The sequence below is a fragment of the Xiphophorus hellerii genome, chromosome 16, assembly GCF_003331165.1.
Source record: "Xiphophorus hellerii strain 12219 chromosome 16, Xiphophorus_hellerii-4.1, whole genome shotgun sequence".
In the NCBI taxonomy this organism is placed as follows: domain Eukaryota; kingdom Metazoa; phylum Chordata; class Actinopteri; order Cyprinodontiformes; family Poeciliidae; genus Xiphophorus; species Xiphophorus hellerii.
In genome coordinates this window covers 19,460,964-19,474,110 of record NC_045687.1, presented here as the reverse complement: position 1 = coordinate 19,474,110, position 13,147 = coordinate 19,460,964, and the positions used below count along the sequence as shown (strand labels likewise).

At 37.5% G+C, this 13,147-nt stretch overlaps 1 protein-coding gene across 1 annotated transcript; it reads left to right on the top strand.

Annotated features, from left to right (window-relative positions):
• The first annotated feature begins 520 nt into the window (after positions 1-520).
• On the top strand, positions 521-11,098 carry LOC116736221 (interferon-induced very large GTPase 1-like). Its single transcript, XM_032588570.1, has 9 exons — positions 521-621; positions 2,205-2,322; positions 2,408-2,439; positions 3,134-3,242; positions 3,331-3,894; positions 4,136-4,167; positions 4,530-4,617; positions 5,600-5,637; positions 5,709-11,098. Exons 2-9 carry the CDS (start codon positions 2,223-2,225, stop codon positions 10,563-10,565), a joined length of 5,820 nt encoding a protein of 1,939 aa, XP_032444461.1. The 5' UTR covers positions 521-621; positions 2,205-2,222; the 3' UTR covers positions 10,566-11,098.
• Positions 11,099-13,147: the final 2,049 nt, after the last annotated feature.

Sequence of the window (13,147 nt, the reverse complement as noted above, 5' to 3'; positions counted from 1 at the left end):
GCTCTAGTGCGACCCCTGGTTAACATCAAATATCTTTGTTATGGATGATTCAACCCAAAAGAAATGAGACTCAAATCCAGGCATGAGTACAAACACACAGGAGAAACAGAAAGAGAAAGGAGAGCAGATCTTGCTACAGGGAGATCATTATAAGGATAAGGAAAAGGATAAATCATAAATAAAAATTAGCTAAATGTAATTTAATAGACTTGAACATCTTGCAGTAATTATGCAATAAAATACATTATTTTCCAGGGCCAGTGTCTGTGACAGCAGTTCAGCTCTCAAATCTCAAAGATTTTATCAGTCATGAGTGCAAGGCAAACTTAGGTTTTACAAGACACTGATAAATGATTTTTATCAGTACAGTTATGTAAGCTGACATATATATTTAAGCTGTTGAGGAGCCAGCCTCAGTGAATTTCTTATAAGTCACAAGGTACCAGTGAGCTACTTTCACTTTTACATTTGTTGGAATCAAATTACAGTTCATGTTCATGCAGAGGTTTGCAGCCTATCACAGACAAAGGGAGGAGTTTCAGTGGGCAGAGACACTATAACTAACAGGCTTCTTTCCTAGATTAAAAAAAGCTCCAGTGGGGTCAGAAAATATCAAGCAAGGTGAGTTTGTATCACAGACATGATATACTTTCTAAAATTGTTTCTGTTTTATAAAGATATTTTCTATTTTGAGTCTTAAAAGTATTGAATTTTGTTGAAGATGTTGCTATATTGTTGATATAATAAAATAATTCTGTGCATGTAGGTGGCAAAACAACAAGCAAACCTTTGCTTTCCTATTTTCACATTATTGGACATTTAATTACAGAATTTCCTTCCTAAACTAATGCAAATGTTTTATATTCTTCCTAAATTTAATAATTTACACTAAAAAAGCTGTCAATAATACACATTATTGTTTTGTAGGAAAACTTACTAGAATTAGGTACTGATGGTCAAAAAGCTGCAGAATCAATGTGACGACTCCAGGGTTCATGTGAAGGATGGAATGTGTTCATCTTTTCCACTGCAGTGCCTCTTTCTGTGGGGATTGAGAAAAATCACATTGTGAATTAAAACATACCGTAAACAGATTACTACAATAACCTTGACTCAATGAACCAATAAAGCTCCAATTCAAAACAAGATAAAAAGGCCAGAATAGAAATTAGAAACATTTAAAAAGATGCAGGACTGCAAAATGACTGAAGACTTTCAAAGATGAAAAGGATGTAGAAAGAATGAGAGAAAAAACAGGAGAAAAGAAAAACAGATACAGAGAAAGAAAACAGGAAGAAGTTACACTATCCTCTTATAATCATACATAATGGAGGGATTCAAGCAAACTTTGTCCATCTGCACTTGTCCTTCCAGACATGTGTCCTCCACCTTGTATGACTTGGTTCTGCCTTTTATTAAAACACAGCAACAATGAGGGAGTAGATGTTAAGTATCAGATGATCATCTGGTGTCAGGAATCTGGTCTGGAAACACACAAGACTCTAAAAGACCAATGATTGAATTTAATACATTTAGTTGAATGGGACAATGCATTTTAATGAATGTGCAATGTGCCCATAAATACACCAGATTTAGTGACATGCCCATTTTTTTCTGTAGTCCCATGAAGCAAACAACACAATATACAAAAACAGGAACATAATACAATATTACAAAACCAGCAACTAAAATAAATTTAAGAACTGATAAACCTACGTTAACATACCCATGTCAAAGTTCTAGTGAAATGGTTGAAATAATTATTGTTTTTTTTTTTCATTCAAAGTATATGTTCTTGTTTCAGATAGACCCATAAACTTTGTGAGATTTAAAGTTCAAATGTTTATGGTTGCTTGTGGCACCATATCAGCTCTGTAACACAGGATAAGAGAAAGCTCTTGACCCGATGAACACAGATCAAGCATAAACTTCTGACCCGCATGAGTAGCCTGATTGGTACAAAGCTATGCAGCCCCATACGCAATAAATTCATACTGTATATTTTTTCCTTTTTCCTTCTTTTAACACATTGGCTTCAAGGAAAAATGTGGACTTTGTATTTCATCTGCCAAAAGGTGCCTATATGAGAAATAATCAATTATTTCTCAAGACAATATGTAGAAAAAAGTCTTTCACGTAAGACTTTGAATGATGTCGGAGGTACTATAATATATTTCAAATTAACTTCATTTTTGTGTCCTCAGACACGAAAAACAGCTAGAATGGAGGTTGATGAAGACACAGCTGAAAGACCAGAGAGAGAATCTGCAAGAAGTGATGATACACACATAAGACAGAGCTCTTATCATGAGTTTGATGAAGGTGATTTAAGTCTGAAAATAATATATTTGGAAATGCTACTCTCTACTGTCTCATATTTAAAACAGTGCTTTACATTATCCTACAGCCAAAGTAGAAAAAAGGACAACTAAAAATAAGGTGAGCATTCTTTTCTGTTTTTTCCAAGAGAGTATACTTCAACAAAAAAAAAAATTAAAAAAGAAAATTACAGTTTCAGAACTACAATAAAACCAATGTACAATGGTGAAAATAAGTATTGAACACATCTCTATGAATCAAAAGATTTACTAACATGACATTCACACCAGATGTCAGTCTTGGCCCAAATAATCCACACAAGCAAAGCTTCAATAGACTCTTATTTCCAATTTTATCTGTAGAGATTTAATTGGAATCCATTGGATTATTGACAGAGTCCATTTTGGAGATTTATTCTCTGTCTCTGAAAACCGTTTCAGAACTTCCTTGTCTGTTTTCTTTGAAAAATCTACCTTCATCTCATTTGTATTTGCTTCCATCAACTTCTTCCTAGTTTTTATTTGTGTCATTCCACTTCATAACACATAATTTATGTACTTTTATTTAGTTATTTTTATTAATGTTTCACTTGGGTTGCTATCAACTTTTGGTGTTAATTTAATGTCAGGAAAATATATTTACTAAAAATAAATTACACATTCAATATTCACTTTCCTGCTTTACATACTAGAGTAATTTTACTGAAAAATAAAAAAAGAACACTGGAAACAGGCAGGGTGGTCTTTTTACGTTATAAAACTATATCTTTCAAAGTCTTAGTTGACGGACATACAGTGAAAAATCTGTTTTTTAGTCTGAAGCAGGGGAGGATCTTATGGACACTCAACAATCAGACAGTTGTGATAAAAACACAGACAGGAAGATTGCAATTACATCTACAGCATCTGCAAGGGATGATACAGGTAACAATGGATGAAAGTTATATAATGTAAAAGTTATATGATGTAAAGTACTCTGCAGTATAATGACAGATTTCTCTCCTTTTTGTAGCGATGCCATATCTCACTCTTTTGTTAATTGGTGAAACAAATTCAATTGATCTTGAGCCAAATAATGTTCTCCTTGACCAGGAAACACAGGTGGAAAAGTTTTCATCCAAACTGTACGATCTGTGTGGCCGCCACATCTCAGTCATTAACATGCTTGGTCTTCCAAACAATGAAGACATCCCATTATATCAGTCTGTTTGTGCCTTTGTCCTGTTGATACCAAATGGCCAGCATGTAAGCCAGTACACTACAGGAATGTTGTGGTTCCAAAAAACCTTTGGGAAGGAGAACATTCCTCATGTCATGACAGTAATTACATACAAGACTGATGAGAACTGTGAAAGTGCACTCCAGGACCTAAAACTTATGAACAGCTTTTCTGAAAAAAGATGCCGCACATGTATAAGAAGCATGGCAGATGCTGAAGAGATTATAACTCTTTTGGAAAAAATCAATGTCATGCTCTCTGAAAGAGATACAGACTATTGTTGTGAACAATCCCCTGGAAATAATGGAGACCAGAAGAAACTATATGATGTACCACATAAAACAAAAATCACTACAGGTATGATTTAATGGTGACTAAAATTTATTTTATTTAACAATTTTATTAAACTTATTTCACAAGAACTTATCACTAGCGTTCAGTGAGTACTAGCAAAGAATTTTTCTTATAATCTGTTTAACTATAACTATATTTGACAAAACAATTACTTAAGTTTTTTAAATGTTAATCTTTCCAGATAGCCTTTGGCACATAATAAGATCATGTAATCTGCTCTTTTTCTTCCTAAATCATCCTACAGAAGAAAAGGCTGAAGCTGAAACTGAACCTAAGGTAAGACAAACTAAATGTTTGGATACATTTTTAGCTGAATTCACAATTTCATCTTAAAAACATGTAATGGAATACAGTAACTTATGAATTTCAACATACAAAAGTATTTGTATTACTTTTCCAACTAATTTATGTCACTACATAGTTTATTCCAGCTCAGTTCAAGACAATGCAGTAGCTTCACTGGTTTGCAAAAGTCCTAGCTCAACAACAGAACCTCTGATTTACACACAAAGCGGCAGGCTCTTTTAAAATGCCTTCAGGAATTTTTGAGTTACGTTTTTGACATTTTCTTGTTACTAAATAAACTCTGAAAAACAAATTAAAACTGAAAAGCTAATGTCACATAATATGTTTTTTAGTGTGATCAACTGAAGAAACATGTTGGTGCTGAACAATCTAAAAAAAATTATGACAACAGAGAAGTACAGTGTGAAACAAAGGAGGAAGGTAAGATTTACCCCATCCATCTACCAATCTGTCCATCCATCAACAACAATCTATGACCTTGAGATCACAGTTCCTGAAACCTGCATCCAGAATAGCTAAATATAGTCCATTTGAATTCAATTTTTCCTAAATTTCTCAAAAGATGAAGGAATGGTCCCACAGTTGTTGGAGATCCTCTGAACCTCTTACAGATTTCACCCTCATCACTCATTTGGGTTTCCCATGTCTGTCTGGCAGCCTCGTTGCCACCATATCAAGCTCAAGGATCATTAGTTGACAGTTGTGTCCATCTCTTCACTCGAGTGTCCAAGAGACAACATCTCAACTCTTATGATCAATCACTGGCTGAAGGTGGCTTAATACCAAGTAACCCTATGAACCACCTTGTGCTCACTGAGTTCCTAACATGGATTTTCACATTTGTATAGATTTTTAAGGCAAAGTCAATAGGTGGAAGTTCTCCTGTTATGGTTCCTTTAAATGTCATTGGGAAGCTGCATGGAGGCACAGCTGGCAGCACTGTTAGCTAGCAGCAAGAACGTCCCAGGTTTAGTTTCTGTTTTGAGTTGACGTGTTCTTCCTGTGAATGTCTGGGTTTTCTCCAGGTACTCAGGTTTTCCATCACAGTCCAAAATCACAACTGTTAGTTCAATTGAGCACCCTAAATTGCTCATGTAAGGTTTTCTTAACTTTGAGTCTGTCTTGCCCTGTGTTGGAGTAGCAATTGCCACTCCATCACAGGGCTGATAAAAGAACTGAGTCGAAAGATAAGGATGTCAGTTTACCAAACAGTCTACTCTCCAACCCAAACTAAGGGCCTCGTAATGATGTTTAAGGATGTCTTTCAGGAAACCTGATCAGAGATAAGTAGTACACAATGGAGGGATAGATTTATACAGCATGCTACATACTTTTGCAAGACAAATATTAGGATATTAGGTCCTTTGTGAATAATTTGGGAAATAATCTTTGCTTTTTTTAGGTGTACTGCAGATGGATATCAATGAACCCATACACAAGGTTAGAATATTATCTTGGTTTGTTTGTATTTTTTTCAAACATTCAATGATCATTATATTATCTTTATGCAGACTATTTGCAATCCTTTCGAGGAAAACCTAAAGAAACGTCAAAAAGAAACTGAAAAACTACTCAGAAGACTTCACCTCCAGGACCAACATCAACACATGCTGTCATCAGAGGACTTTGTACAAATAGGTCCACCTATAAAAAAGACTAATGAGATCTTTGAGAGAGATCTAGTTTGTGCTTTTCTTCAGAGGTTGATGATGTTAGATTATAGAGCCAGATACATCACTGTTCAGCAAGAAAGCTCTGATGTGAACAATTCACAGGCTGTTCAAGTGTCTGACAGTGCTGTTACAGATGACGATGACTTAGATGCTCTTTTTACAACTAATGTAGACATAGATCAGTCAAAAGAGAATCATGTGCACCCAATGGATGTTCAAATGGCAGTATTTCACTGCTCAGACAGCTTCCTTAAACAGAAAATGATCACAAAGTTGTCACAGTGTCAGTATGCCTTACCACTGCTTGTTCCTGATCCTCACACAACAAATATTGAGTGTCCTTTGTGGACGTTCAGACAAATAACAAAAACATGGAAAATAAGCACAAACAAAGAAAATGCAACCACTGTCACCATGAAAAGCATGCCAATCTACAAAGCTGAGATTCCCATGGTTTCATTTTTCAGACTGGGTTCCATGTCTGTGTCCAAATCTCAGCTGATGAATGCCTTGGTCAATGACCGCCATGACACATTCTTCCACAGAAACTGTAAAGGCAGCACCAAATCTCGTCATTTGATGGATGGCGTGGCAGAGATTGCCTGGTACTGTCCTGCTGGAAAAGACAATGATTTCTTTACTGACTGCATTGCCTTCTGTAATCTTCATGGGGATTCTCTAGAAATTGGAAAACAGCGTGAAATCCTGACTGAAATGTCATCAGTCATTGTTGTTCTTGTGCCAACTCTGGAAAAATGCCAGGAAAGTACTGAAGTCATTTCTATGCTTTACAAGTCTTCAAAGCCTCTAATCATCCTCAATGCAGATAATGACTGTAGTGCAGTTCGGGTGAAACCTCAAAAATACAAACTAGGGCTGAAAGAAAGAAGCCAGTCGGATGTTTCTGAAGAACTAAAAAAGATTATAAAAAGCCTTTTGTCTGAACCCCACACATCCTTCCGGCTGGAAACTATGGCCAAAGTCTCTGGGATCATAGTGGATGAAGATCAGAAAATCTGCCAAAATGGGAAATCTGCTGCAATGGAAATAGTTGAATTGATTGAAAAGATGGACGTTGCCAAAATCAAAGATAAATTTTTTCCCTGCCAAGGTCAACTTTGGTCCAACTGGTGCAAAATCAATAAAGAGCTGCATCATCTAAAGGGAGACATTGAGAAAGAAAAAGGTCAGAAGAGTCATCAGCTGATGAAACTACGAGAGAAACAGTGTGATGTGTCCAACAGTAAACTGATGAGGTTGTTCACTCAGAGCCTCCAGAGTTTGCCACCAAAAGAAAGAGAATATTTCCTGACATGGACTCAGATCCTTATAGATGCCCTCTCCACAGATGATCTCTCTTCAATTCTCCAAAACTATGATGAAACCTGGTCAGAAGTCTTGGTTTTGAAAAAGAAACATGACAAATCTGCTCAATTAAAACACAAACAAACTGAGCTTGAACTGTTGTCACAAAAGCTTCAATCAGCAACCTTTGGTCTGGAACACATCTTCAGAGAGATGGGACAGATCTATGAAGCCCATAAATCTTTGAAGAAACCATCGCTGGGCCAACAGCCTGACTGGACTAAATACCCTGAGCTGGCTGCAGATCTGATGATATCAGGACACCCGATGGAGCTGATGGATGGGGATGCAGGCCATGTGCCTTTAATATGGATCTCTAATCTTTTACAGGAAGTCATCAAGAAACTCGGTGACCAGAGAGTCTTTGTGCTGTCAGTTCTGGGTGTACAAAGTAGCGGAAAGTCAACAATGCTGAATGCCATGTTTGGCCTGCAGTTTGCAGTCAGTGCTGGGAGGTGCACCAAGGGTGCCTACATGCAACTGGTTAAGCAGTCAGAGGAAAACAAGGATAAATACCAGTTTGACTACATTCTAGTTGTAGACACTGAAGGACTGCGAGCTCTTGAGTTAGCAGGGAATGCTACCCTTCATCATGACAATGAACTTGCAACATTTGTTGTTGGTCTGGGAAACATGACACTGATCAACATCTTTGGTGAGAATCCAGCTGACATGCAAGATGTCCTACAAATTGTTGTTCAGGCTTTCATGAGGATGAAGAAAGTCAAGCTTTCTCCAAGTTGTGTGTTTGTCCATCAGAATGTCACAGATATTACAGCAGCAGAGAAAAACATGGACGGAAAGAGACGGCTGCAAGAAAAACTGGACAAGATGGCTCAACTTGCTGCCAAAGAGGAAGTGTGTGATGTTGAGTGCTTCAGTGATGTCATCGCATTTGATGTGCAAAAAGATGTGAAATACTTTGCTCAGCTATGGGAGGGAAGTCCACCAATGGCTCCTCCAAATCCAGGTTATAGTGAGAGTGTCCAAGAACTGAAGTCCATCATCTTGTCTAAAGCCAAACAGTCTACTGGAATCACTCTGTCACATTTCAGCACCAAAATTCAGGACCTGTGGAAGGCCTTGATGAATGAACACTTTGTTTTTAGTTTCAAAAATACCCAGGAAATTGCAATTTATAGAAAACTGGAGGTCCAATATGGGAACTGGACTTGGGCCCTGAGGAGTGAGATGCTGAACATTGAAAACCAACTTTATCCCACAATTGAAAAAGGCCAACTGCACAAAGTTGAGCTCAGTTATCTTACCAAAGAAATGAGCAAAAAATACCAAGAAATAACAAAAGCTATTGTGAATTACTTTGAAGATGACAAAGACAAAGAGATGTTGGTTCAATGGCGGGGTCGATTTGAGAACAAAATCAAAGAGTTTCATGAGGATCTTGTGAGAGGAGTGAAAAGAAAACTGGATGAAGTAATCCAGCAAAATAATGCTAGAAAAATGCTTGACAAGAAGAAGACAGAGTTTGAAAATAATCTACTCCAGAAGAGCAAAGAGCTTGCTCACCAGTTAAAATGCATTGATGATGAAGAGGAACTAAAAGCACAGTTCAGCAGTGTTTGGAGTCACTGGGTTAAGGAATTAGCCTCAGATACAAAACCCATCGAGAACATAAATTTGGAAGAGGACCAGCTAGCCGTCCTTGGAGATCTTGGTGTAGAATTGGGACTCATTGCTGAGTCAAAAAGAAGTAAGAGATACAAAAATCTGTCAGAAACTGGAAACTACTTTGGTTACATAACCCAAAAGAAGTATCAAAAACTCTATGAGGAAAGCCAACAGTCTCAGGAAAACAAGAGAGACGCAGACAAAGACACAAGTGGACAAAGCAAATCCTTTTTTGGCTTTTTCCAACAATGGTTTGGAATGGCATCAACAACACAGCATGTGGAAGAACGTAAACCAAAAAATTCTTTTCAGTATGAAGAACAGGAACTGATCAGATCATTTGTTAAAAAGGTTGTAAAAGAATGTCTTGAAGCCATTAAGAGCAAACCTGTTGCAACAAGAGGTTACAGGTCAACCTACTTGCAGGAACTTGCCAAAAATGTCAAACAAAGAGTGACAGAGTTTGAATCAGGGAAGAAATTTACATTCAAGAAGGAGTTTACAGTTGACCTTTCACTGTATGTGTTTGATAGCGCAGAAGGTTGGCTCTTAAACTCCCACAAGATCTACAGAGACAACAATGATGTGTTTACTTATTTGGACAACAAGAAAAATGAGTATTACAACATTTTCAGAAGCTTCTACAAAGGAAGTTCATCTGCTGTGGTGTTTGGAGAAATTATGTGTAAAAAACTCAAAGTCTCTGCTGTTGAAGCCGTCTGTAACAAGACTGGAGTTGATATTGCTGGAGAGATGAGGTGCAGTTTCCCAGCATTCAGTGAGAACAGACTGAACTTAGAGAAACATGTGTTAGCATCTCTGGCAGAGAAAGAAGACTTTAACAGATTCACCACATACATCAGAAATCCAAGAGCTCAAGTAGAGGCTTTCATCAAAGAAGAAGTAAAGAAATACATGTTCACGACACAGAAAGTTAAAGCCCAGACTATCCTTAAGAAAAATATAGAAGATATCACCAGAGTCATCAGTCAGGCTTTGTTTGAAGCAACAGAGAAATTCAAACACAGAAAAGGAAACATAGAAAAGTGGGTGGAGGAATTTTCTAGTAAACTGAAGCCAAAGTTGACACTTGATACCATTAGTTGTCAAAACTTCAGTGACATAAACAATTTTGAATTTCTTAAAGAAGAAATAGAGAAAGGCCTGAAAAGCATCACAACAGAGATGAGCAAACTCTCCCTGGAAAAAGTGAACAAGTGCAGGCAAAAGCCTGATCAGATCCTGATTGATCAGCTGTGTAACTGCTGCTGGGAAAGGTGTCCATTCTGTGCTGCTGTTTGCACAAACACTTTGAAGGACCACAGTCCTGAGAAACACAGCGTTCCTTTTCATCGACCCTCTGGAGTCGAAGGTTGGCATGTAAGAGGAAGAGTTGATCTGGTCATTGATTTCTGTACCACGTTAGTTGCAAGTGACAGAGCCTTTTACCCTGGTGCTGAATCGGAGGAGGCTGTTCCTTATAAACAGTATCCAACTGCAGGAGAAAAGTATGCTTCATGGAGCATTACAGCTGATGCCTCCATGCTGGCCTACTGGAAATGGTTCATCTGCCACTTTCAAAATGAATTAGAAGACTACTATGATTTGAAATTTCAGGGTAGTGGAGAAATTCCTCAGCATTGGAAAAACTTCAGTAAGCAGGACGCCATTGAAAGTCTGAATGAAATGTGTAGTTTGTGAATAAACTGCAACCACTCTATAGTTAGAGATAGCAAGATTGCACACACTATAATGAATGGCTAGGAATATAAATGTCTGGTTTATTGTCGCCTCAATTTATTCTATAGTAAAGATTGTTGAGTTATCTAGCGAACTTGAGTTTGACCTGTGTGGAATTATTTGTTTGTCACTTAAACCTGTCTTTTTATTAGAACGTAACATGGCAAATGTGTTCTCAGTATACAATGTGCAAATAGAATGCATAATTAAAATGTTTCTTAATCTGATTAATTGTGGCCCTGTTAAACATTTTAAAATATAATAAGAATATGCTTAGGGAAGGGATTTCTCTATCTACATTAAGAAGCAGTAACAGTAACATGTTTTGAATTAACCAACTGTAAAATATCTGATATGCAAATAGTTATTTGTGAGTCAGAGAATAAATTAAAACACCTCTGTCATTTAATAAATCACTGAATGTTTTGAGTACCAAAATATATTAAAATGTGTTACAGGTTACAAATAAACTGCCTAACCTTGGTGCAACTTTATTCACAATGTGAAAATATTCATAACATTTCAAATAAGTTAAATTGCAAAATATATACTTTTATTTTCCATTACTTCTTTATCAGGTTAAAGACAGATTCATTTGTTTGACAAATGAACCTCAGCGCTTATTAAAATTTCAGATGTTTTACGTACCAATTTTGGGACATCTTGATTTATTTGGCTTTACGTTACGGTCTAAATTGGTGGGACAGTAATTTCACTACTGTAAGTGACATTTTGTGAGCTCCAAATGCCATGGGCTAAAACTTTCTTTAACAGTAAAGGTTCTGCAATAACTTCTATACACAGCCGCTCTCCTCCATTACAGAGTGGCCCACCGAGAATGTCCCAGTAGCCCCATATGCCACTCCATCTTGCCTCTAACCCAAATCTTGTCAGCAGCAGTGAGGAATGTAGTAACATTAGCTAAAGGTAGAGCAGAAAGTGAACCGTGAGCTGGTGGTACCTGGCTTTTGAGGTGTGTTCCTGTCACAATCACGGCACCATTTCCTTAAAACGGGTTGCCTGATCCAGAGTGGAGGGACCGAGACAGTACTTACCTGTAGTGCTCTGGGCATTTAGTTCAGAAAAAGGTTCTCTCTTCCACCACAGTCTGGGCTCGCTCCCCTAGACTCGGATCGTCTCCGGTTGATTTTTGACTGGCGAACAGAAGGAGAGGTGACGTTGACGACGTTGATTTTCTGCGCTGTTTTGTTGTTGCAGTCTGCCTGTAATTTTAGCAATGGCAGTGGAGGAAGTGAAGGAAGCCGTTCAGTCTGAGTAGGCCAAGCTTCCAAATATTGAATTACCAGCAACAGCTGTCTCGTTCGGATCAGCACTTCTCTCTTCGTAATGGAGAAGGATAATTTCCGGTAAGCTTCTTGGAGTCGAACGGGCGCATTACATATGTCACGGGCAAACGTTAGTGATTGGGAAAATTTCCAAACCTCAGTCTATGTCTCCAGGAAGCAATCGTTTCTCAACAACTGACAGCCTAGACTCTCTGCATGGAGCAAAGTGAAGTACAAGGGCTGGTTTTTGCCGGGCTAGAGAAACTCAAAGTCAGAAATTTTCTTTGCGGCCGAACCATTTATGTGTTTTTCCCGCTTCTGCAAAGGCAATTAAGTAAATAAACAGGTTTTATTTTTTGTCTATATGTTGAAAAAACTGCAATGGACTGGCAACCTGCCCAGGGTGTACCCTGCCTCTCGCCCGTTGATAGCTGGAAATAGGCACCAGCACCGTTCCAGACCTCGATGGGATAAGGGTGTAAGAAAATGGATGGATGGATGAATGGATATTGAAAAAAAAATAATTCATGCCCCTAATTTGATTGGAGGGCCCATTTCTGCCCACCCCACCAACCATGAGCCCGGTGCTCTAGTAACATCTGAGGACATGGGAGCCAAATGCAAGACCTAAATCATTAAGGATTTTCACTTTTGTTATTAAATACCAATAAATAATAGTTTGATGCTTCATTAAAATTGATGACGTGTAGGCTAGATGCGCTTAAGTAACACACTACCTTCCGTCTCTCTTACATTGTCTACATTGGTGTTTAGAAGCATCTAATTAATTTACCAATTAATATATCTGGCTCAGGTTTTGGGGGCATGTTTTGTTGGCCACCAGTGCATTCTTTTCAGTGCTAGGCCAAACTTAATGTAATGGGTACCGCAGAGGCGGCACCAAGTCAACAGATGAATTTTCTGAAATACAAGTAAGTAGAGATAAGACAGGACAATGGAATGGCATAGCTTCAGGAATCTCTGTGGTTATATTTATTAAACATCTAATTCAACCAAGTGTATTTTCACTTTCAGTCTTTAACGTTCAGGTTTTTTTCTCTTGTTCAATGCTCTGCTCCATTATAATAAACTTAAATTCTCAAATATTAAAAGCAAATATAACAAACTTAAATCTTACACAATATTAAAATCAAATATTTCAAGATCAGAATACATCAGTCTCATTTTGTCTTATTCAATTCTCAGCTTAACAATGCCAAACTTCAATTCTCAAATGACATTAAACTCAAATAATTA

Bases quoted from the DNA above. Each gene is read 5' to 3' on its own strand.
- LOC116736221 (XM_032588570.1), top strand. From the start codon at position 2,223: ATGGAGGTTGATGAAGACACAGCTGAAAGACCAGAGAGAGAATCTGCA. The intron at 4,618-5,599 runs GTAAGATTTACC...TGCTTTTTTTAG, and splicing joins GTGTGAAACAAAGGAGGAAG to GTGTACTGCAGATGGATATC. The intron at 5,638-5,708 runs GTTAGAATATTA...ATCTTTATGCAG, and splicing joins TCAATGAACCCATACACAAG to ACTATTTGCAATCCTTTCGA.